General features: G+C 48.3%; 1 protein-coding gene across 1 annotated transcript in view; it reads left to right on the top strand.

The window, feature by feature from the left end:
• The first annotated feature begins 272 nt into the window (after positions 1–272).
• LOC135826456 (mucin-3A-like) overlaps positions 273–9,280 on the top strand; it is a 15,917-nt gene continuing 6,909 nt past the window's right edge. The window contains exons 1-2 of the mRNA XM_065339062.1: positions 273–1,101; positions 6,282–8,853. Coding sequence (XP_065195134.1) covers positions 507–1,101; positions 6,282–8,853 — 3,167 coding nt within the window. The 5' untranslated portion in view covers positions 273–506. The remainder of the gene's footprint in view (positions 1,102–6,281; positions 8,854–9,280) is intronic.

Here is a 9,280-nt window from a genome sequence, read left to right as displayed (position 1 = left end):
CCGTCAGCTAGTGTCAGACTGTCGTACAATACCCTCAGTGCCCGTGGCCCCAAGTCACCTAACAAAGTCACCTAACGAAGTCACCTGACGAAGTTAGTTGCCCAATCTGTCTCACTGCCAGTCGACTAATCACGCAGTGACACTCTTCACGCACCGCTAAGGTGCCGCTACGCATGGCTAGCGGTGATGACGGTAATGCCTGGGTTTCAACTTGGATGTCGTCGGGAAGGCAATGTGAGTAGTGGCTGGCGTTGCTAGCGAGCTCAATCTCCACTGACATCGTCTTTGTCCCAATGCCAGGGGGAGCGAGCAGTTAGCTCTAGGTCGTGTCATATTGTTAAATTGTTTGTGTGGAGCGTTCGTGCTACATGAGTTACTCAAATGTAGGTGAAGAGCTAGAGCGTCCTAAACCTAAGGCTTTGTCATCGCCAACCTTTTGCCATTAGTGCAAGGGTGGATCCGGGGTAGGTTTGCTTCCACTTGTCCAACCTGTAGAAGTTGGTAGGATGTCGCTGCAAGGTGTGAAACTAAAAGGCGCTTTTGGCGTCCTTGCGGCGTTGGTTGTGGTGACTTGCTCTATCCAGACAACCACGGCCCAAACCAGTGCTCCAAGCAGTAGCACTAGTGCCACTACCGAAACTAGTAACGCGAATGCAGTTGTTAACGGCGCAGACCGATTAGCGGATTGCTCCGTTTTGCAAGGTGACGTGTACAGTAACAGTGCTAGTCTGCAAAGCACTCTGCAGGCAGAGTTTCTCCTGAAACAGTATGAGACGGTGGTGTGGCTAGTGGAGAACTGCCGTCGAAAGGCACATGACGGGACCACTGCAGAGATAACCGTCACCATCGTCACGTCAACAGACAGACAAATTCAAGCCAATCTTCTCTGCACTGCTGGCGTGGATAATGTAGCAGCAACGACAACAGAAGCAACGGCAGTAACAGAAGCAGCCGCGGCCGCCGAAACAGCAGCAGGAGGAGGTGTTGGAGGAGGTGCCAGTGCTGGCGTTCTGAGTGTTCATGAGTTCAGTTTCCCGTCGTTAACAGCCGAACCCGGACCATGCCAGGCGTGCCTCAACAGCAGTGAATCAGCTTGTCTAGGTGAGTCACGTGTTTGCAATGTGTAGGAATGTAAAGGTTAACACAATACACTAGTGGCAAGAGGCATGGAGAAATACGATCATATGGTATGAAAGTGAGAATAACAATGACCGTGTCGTAATCTTCTCATTAAGTATATATTTGATGTGTACATCGTGCAGGCATGCCTTTAAAAGCATAATGTGTACATGCACGGTACATACTTCAACCTATTTCCTCTCTCTCTCTCTCTCTCTCTCTCTCTCTCTCTCTCTCTCTCTCTCTCTCTCTCTCTCTCTCTCTCTCTCTCTCTCTCGTTCTCTCTCTCTCTCTCTCTCTCTCTCTCTCTTTCTCTCTCTCTCTCTCTCTCTCTCTCTCTTTCTCTCTCTCTCTCTCTCTCTCTCTCTCTACATGAGTCCCAACACGTGTTTGGAAGCTTTTCATGTGCCGTACGCGTTGCGAATTCGTCTCTTGTGCGGGAAAACACATCCAAGTGAAGGCGAAAAATGTTTGATGTAATCCATTCGAACACAGTATGCACTTGCCGATGGCTAGAGTCGCATCTGCCTCGGAACGAGGATAGTGTGTGCAGTTGACTGTATCATGCACGTGTCTCCACGGAACAGCATTCCACATTGAAAATGTTGCAGCCTATTACCTGCTCAAAGATCCTACAGAGGGCTTTGGGTGCCTGTCCCTGAGGCTGAGGGAGACTCCAAGAAGGGCTAATGGAAAAAAACACGTCTACAGGAAATCTTAATCAGAAACATAGGATGGGATCATTTTCAGCACAAAGGCCGCAGGTGTACTGTCCCTTTATTGGTAAGGCCGCAGGTGTACTGTCCCGTTAATGGTTATTGGTACGGATGAGTGTACCCTTATTTGGTCGTATCAAGAATTACGTGACCGGCAATGCTTACGTCACAAATGGTACAGCACAGGTGATGATGATGTATCGAGGGGCGTTTTGTTTGAGTGGCCAGCCAACTATGCTAGTGGTGCGTTTTATCTAAGAAAGATCTAGTCTACAATTTTGTAGCTGCGCTCAACTACTACTGTGCAAGCAAGACTACTTGTACGTACATGTTACATGTATGCTCTTGGATCATAATAATTCTTGTCATTAGTACTGACTGTAGATGCAAGTGTGCATGCTTCGCTTCTGAAACTGAGATCGGTGATGATGGTTGTACATGTACATGATCATGTATAGTACATGTACTGGGAGTTACAAACACTACTGCCCATCCTCTACCGTAGGCCTAGATTCAGTGCGTGCGTTTCTACATATTGGGAGCTCTGTAACTAGTGTAAGGCTGTTCAAGTGTATTTAAAGGCAGGTTTGAACACTCAGAGTCAGAGTCATGGGAAACTACTTGTACAATGCACATGCACATGTATGTATGTACCTGTCAGTCTAAGGCCGGAAATATAGGCTTCTTTCGGTTCTGTTGTTGCTATGATCATGTTGCTATGATAGAATGTAAAGCGATTTGTACAGCTACATGTACATGTATGTGGCTGTGCGCGTCTCAAGCGGTATCGACGAAGTGACTGTATCAGATTCACACACGTGTGGACACAGTGCACAGATATCTACAAGTAGAATGTCCCATGGAATGAAGACTGCCCAACGGCCAACGCCGTCGAGCGGGGTTTGCACGTGTCCGATCACTTTTAGCGTATCAAAATCAGTGTTTCATCAACCAATCGCCTCTCCTTTCTGAAACCCGCACACAGCTGGTGGCACTGTGGCTGTGATAGCGCTCCATAGTGCAGCGCTGCCAAAGTAGTACAGGGAATGTTGCAATCCTGATTCCTGCGTATTCGTGTACAACAAGACGAATAGCATAAACCTGCATAAACGGTACACTGTTGAACCATCAGCTTTGCCAGTGATCAGAATAGTGTCAGAATCCTCGCAATGCGGTCGCTAGCTACGAAATGTGCTCTCTGCAAAGTACACTGAAGTGTCTGAAGAGGCCAGTGATGACCTTTGAGCACATAACATGAAATTGTAGTTTGTACACTGTGTGAATGGGACTTGCGCAGGTACGGTATTACACTATTGGACAAACTAAGACTGTGACTTGAGAGCACTTCGTCTGTAACACATATAACATTCACACATTAGTACTGCCGGTTTCTGCACTTCAGATGTTGTTAGTGTCATGTGCGTAGTAGCGATCACGGCTCGTTAAGGTTTCTCAGAGCTAGAAGCATGGAAGGAAGGTAACTGGTTAGTGGCAGCAAACGCTGGAAAGTGTTCTACCCAGGGAGTAGTACAATACCACTCCCTGGGTAGAACCAGGGAGTAGTACAATACCACTCCCTGGTTCTACCGAGCTACTGGGGTACTATCGTATACTGTAGGACTTGGTTAGTAGACTAACAACATGTCAACCAATCCACATAATGTTAGTCACAGCAGATTGAGTAATGTTAGTCGAAGCAGATTGAGTAATGTTAGTCGCAGCAGATTGAGTAATGTTGGCCGCAGCAGATTGAGTAATGTTGGTCGCAGCAGATTGAGTAATGTTGGCCGCAGCAGATTGAGTAATGTTGGTCGCAGCAGATTGAGTAATGTTGGTCGCTACATGTACTACTCTTCTATTAGTAAGTGACGGGCGTTGCAGAAAGTAACCGCTAACTGCAACTTACTTGTTCATGTGCGATCTGTACTGAGCCAACAACTCACTGCTTCCGTTGCGTGGTGTTATTCGCTCTGCAATTGTGAGATTATGCCTATGGGAGAAGATAGAGAATGTGTTCTGCCCAACGTACCAACTAACTAATACTTGTGACCAAGCACTGAGTCGGTCTTCGCCAGCGCACTGACCACAGCCATTGCCAGAACTGCGCCAGCTGACCATAGCATGGTGCATGCATGGTGCATGGTCCATGGTTGACAAACGACCTTCGGCGGAAAGCAATCATGTACTTTCAGGGTCTGCTAGGTCTAGCTCGAACTCTAACTTTCTAAGCTAAGTGCACATCCGCCTCGCCTATGTCACATACGGTCGTGTACATGGATGGTTTTGATTGCGTTGCCACAAGACACTAACACTAACGGTTACTCTGTTGCACCTGGCTGGAGCCTGGCTGGAGCCTGGATCATGGAGGGAGAAAGCATGCAGCAGCTAGCTACATGTAGCCCCATTGTAGGTACACGACCATGGCAACCGATCGGTACGTAAATCTACGATCAGACTAGCTGCGCTGCCCGTACTGCATGCATGCACTCAGTGAGTCTGTCTCAGTCAGTCAGTAGACCATGGTACACAGACATCAGTGCAGTGTCCATGGCATGGGCATGGTGTCTGCCTGGCCGGCCTGGCCTGGCCTGCATGGCCTGGGTTGGGCGACGTCCTGAGACTTTTCACACGCAGTTTCAGCAGCGAAAAACTACTTGGCGTGGTGCAAATAAATTTTGCATGATATCTGCGCTAGGTAGATCTAGCTACTTGTAACTAACTTGGTAACTACTTGGTAACTACTTGGTATGCTGCGCGTGCGGCCGGACATGATGCCTTGATGGGCAGCAAACAATGCAAAGAGCAAGATGAAGCACGGATAAAGAAAATAATTTTCAGCGGAAGCAGGAGCAGCGTTTTGTTCCAAAACGTCCAGCGCTACAACGTGCATGGCGACGCACAGACTGTCGGTTTGGCGTCTACCAGTCCATGGATATGGTATACCAGTCAACATGGTCAAAGCCGAGGACACTGGCCCTAGCAGCCTAGGGCTAGCACACAAGTGCGAGTAGTCAAGCCACTTTCTTCAGCGAAGCTAAAGCTTTTTCCGAGAATGTTTGTTGCATTCACACGGCGTTACCTGGTTACTGTGGGTCACAGTGGGTCAGTGCGTCCACGTGGTCCATGTAGTGATGTACTACTCGTATGCATGCGATATGCGTGACAGTCCGTGGTCCCTGAGTGATGGTCGTGCGGACTGACTGTTCGTTGACTGCTGCGTGCTGCTGGTGGTTGTGGTGCACCGGTGAAGGTATGAGCTCAGGGTATGAATCTAGCTATGCACAGGTGAGGCTAAATTGTCGGCCTGACTAAGCGATACATACCGCTTCTGCATATCAACCTAGCGGGTACATATTGTATAATTATGACGAGATACGTCTCTAGAATATTTACTTATAAAACAGAGAAAAAAAAACAGAAACATAGAGGTTCCAGGCTGTCCAAGAGAGTGCTCAATACCGAGTGGTGGGAGCTGGTTCAAACAATAGGAGGACAGATGATGATCGCTTAGTGCGTGAAACTCGGAGTAAAAACACTTTCTCTGTCCTCCTATTGTTTGAATATTTACTTACTTGAAGTATATTTTAAAATTTTTGTCTAAAGGCACGTCCGGCCTTAAAGGTGTGGAGTTTTGAGCCCTTTCGACGGCACTTCCTCTCCCAGTATCCCTAATGTCTACCTTCGAATATTCGTTTTCGGGCAGAACCAGTTGAGAGTTGAGAAGTCATCGTTTTCGTGCAGAATCAGTTGAGAGTTGAGAACTCATCGTTTTCGTGCGGAACCAGTTGAGAGTTGAGAACTCATTACAGGCAGTCGCACAATAAATGCGTCAGTGACACACCTTGAGAATGTTTTTACATATTGGGGTACTCGATGACATACTAGCTCCCTTGGTGATGACCCTCGATTATTTTGTTTCTCGTTCGACCCTCTTTGAAGTAGTGTACTGATGCGGTAAAAAAAACTAAAATTTTTTTTTTTAAGCCGAGGTGCATATTGATGAATTGTCTAGCCTGCACCTTCGCTTCTTTTTCTTCTTCTTTGTTTTTTAAATACACCAACACATCGTCCAGACACAGAGCAGTAATAATATTAATAAAATTACAAATAAATATTCGCGGGAGCTGCATCGACATCGCTTGAATGTTCAGAAACACACGAACTAGCGTTCGCATCCGCAGGCCACCACTATGCCTGTTCACCTTAGGAAAACGTAAGGTTGACATGGCGAATACTGGTTTTTAGGCTGTGTGTGTGGGGGGGGGGGGGAGGAGGTGGGTGCGTGTGTGTGTGTGTGTGTATGCGTGTGGGTGTGGGTGCGTTTGCGTGCGTGCGTGTGTGTGGGTGTGCGTGTGTGCGTGTATGAATGTTTACCGTAATGTGTGATTATGTGTAATTGCATTGTGTGTTTTTCTGTTGACCTGTACTGTGTACTGTGTACTGTAGCCTGCAATTTGCTTTGTGAGAATGGTGGAGCTCTGCTAAAAGATTGCTCGGCATGTCTCTGCATCGACAACTACTATGGTCAAACATGTCAACACCACGGCAACACAACGACGACAACAGCAAACGCCACAGATGTATTTTCAACAACTCCTGAGAACAACACGTCACAGGCAAGTCCTGTTCCTCAAGACACCAACACCACCGCCAACACTAGTAACAACACAAGCAGTACCACCAATAGCAACGCAAGCAGCAGCAACACAAGCAGCAACAGCAACAGCAGCAGCAGTGACAACAGCAGCAGCAATGCCAGCAGCACCGGCAGCAACAGTGACAACAGCAGCAACAGCAACACTAGCAGCACAAGCAACATCAACAACAACAATAACAGCAGCAGCGACAACAGCAACAATACCAGCCGCACAAGCAACAGCACAAGCAACAACGACAACACAAGCTCAAGCAGCAACACCAGCAGCACAAGCAGCAACACCAGCAGCACAAGCAACAGCGACAACACAAGCTCAAGCAGCAACACCAGCAGCACAAGCAGCAACACCAGCAGCACAAGCAACAGCAGCACAAGCAACAGCGACAACACCAGCACAAGCAACAGCAGCAGCAACAACACCAGCAGCAACACCAGCAGCAGTACCAACGTATCACCCATGCTTACTACGAATACATCAGCAACATCTGCAGTGCCCGACGCAGACACCACACCCGTATCAAACACAACCAGAGACCCAGCATCTGTATCAGACACCACACCCGTATCAAACACAACCAGAGACTGGGTATCTCCATCAGACCCCATTTCCGGCAATGTGACTGCTCCTGACTTCTCAGTACCAGTACTGAACCAGTCTCGCAGTTCATACTCTGTAAACGATACAAATATGGCAAATACTACAATACCTGAAAACTCTACTTCATCAACAACACAGACCCAGACATCATCTGATTCGCCTGCAGCATTCCCAATGCCAACTGATGCCTATGGCCAACAGGTGCCAGCATATCCACTTTACCCAGATCCTGCATGGGAAATGCCATCACAGTCCACCGCTGCAGATATGGCATCAGCATCACCCCTGGACGTAATGCCCACCCAATCCTCAACATCACGATCTTCCTTGTTTGCTCAACCGAAAACAGAAAATGCTTCTTCTAACGGGTCAACAGGAGGCACAGAGAATGGAAACATGACATCATCATTATCAGGCAACATGACATCATCCCCGTCATCAGAAACCAGTGGAGCAAGCGTGAACACCACTGAATCAACGCCGACGAAAGAAGCCGCAAACTCTACTCGTGCTGTCGTGAACATGTCAACATGTCGTTGCGATGACTATGGATTTTGCCAAGACGAGTACACATATGAACCGTGTTCGTGCCCTCCCGGACTGACAGGCAGAGAGTGTGATGTAGAAATGAATTCACCGTGTAGCTCGTTACCGTGTGCACCAAACGCCACCTGCATTACTAGCAGCGACTCACATTACCTCTGCCGCTGCCCGTTTGGATTTGAAGGGGATGCGTGTGACGTGAACACGGACGATTGCCTTGGTAACGAGTGCAACAACAACGCTACATGCGTGGACGGCGTGGGAGAGTATGTATGTCGCTGCCCTAGCGGCTATGACGGAAAGCTCTGCGATATACCGGGTACGGGTTGTACAGCGCGCGAGTGTCTCAACGGCGGTGCTTGTCGTGAGATGCACAATTCCATGCGGTGTCTCTGTCTGTGGGGATTTACTGGTGAGAGCTGTGAAGTTGAGATACTGGATCACTGCGCGTCGCATCCTTGTGATCCCACTGCCGTCTGCACGAGTCTGCTGGAAACATTTGAATGTGAGTGCTTCCCCGGCACTAGCGGCAAGTACTGCAATATCACGCAGTGTAGCGCTAAGCCGTGTAAGAACGATGCACTATGTCTGCTGGACCGACAGGGGCAATACAACTGTACCTGTTCCCGGGGCTGGACCGGGCAGAACTGTACCGACCCGGTTCTCAGCGTTTGTAGTGTACACGGCTGCTCAGAGAACCGTGTATGCGATCGGAGTGCCGAGAATTGTGTCTGCAAGGCGGGACACATCGGACAGAATTGCACGAAGACGTTCCCGGAGACTTGCGTGACAATGGGCTGTAACTCGACGGAGAAAGTCTGTGACGTCAGAACGGGTTTGTGCGACTGCAGAAGTGGTCCGGACGGTGATCAGTGTCGCCAGGACAACAACGAATGTCTGAGTGCTCCGTGCGCCAATGGTGCGGCTTGTATCGACACACGCGATGGCTACACCTGCAAATGCCTCAATGGTTACTATGGTAGCAGATGTGATGCTTGCCCGCAGGCTTGCACAGCGGACAAAGAACGCTGCGGCATTAATGGCAGGTGTGAGGCGCTGCACTGTCCCAGATTCAACAACCTGCGTTTGTCCGACGACATCCCAGTGGCGGAGAATGAGCATAACGGAACGCGTTGCATCTGTGACGACGGTTACTATGGTGAATATTGTCAGTACCAGTTGCATCAATGCGGCGAGGTTGATGCCTGTGAAAACGGCGGGTAAGCACAACACTATTGGTTGCACAATTGGCGACTTCCTGTTATGATAAAATTGATATTTTCACACAGATATGTTATGTCACAACCGAATTAAAACCACCATTGAATGGTGAAAAATCACCATTCAATGGTGATGTTGACGAATCCTGTGGAGTTCAATAAAGTCACCAGTTATCTTTTGTTGTGTTGTTGACAGCCATTGCATGTTCATCATTTAAATCAGGGAAGAAATTGCAAGCAATGTGCGGTTTCTTAAAACCGGTTTATACTATCGCAAAATTTGTGGACAAAAGACCAAATCTGCTCCCTGCTCTGTGGCTCAGTTTTTCTCTATTTGTCTTCATCTTGTCTTCTGTGTGTGTGTGTGTGTGTGTGTGTGTGTGTGTGTGTGTGTGTGTGTGTGTGTGTGTGTGTGTGTGTGTGTGTG

This window comes from Sycon ciliatum, chromosome 10, assembly GCF_964019385.1.
Source record: "Sycon ciliatum chromosome 10, ocSycCili1.1, whole genome shotgun sequence".
In the NCBI taxonomy this organism is placed as follows: domain Eukaryota; kingdom Metazoa; phylum Porifera; class Calcarea; order Leucosolenida; family Sycettidae; genus Sycon; species Sycon ciliatum.
The sequence above is the reverse complement of the archived record's forward strand: the minus strand, read 5'-3'. Positions and strand labels throughout refer to the sequence as shown.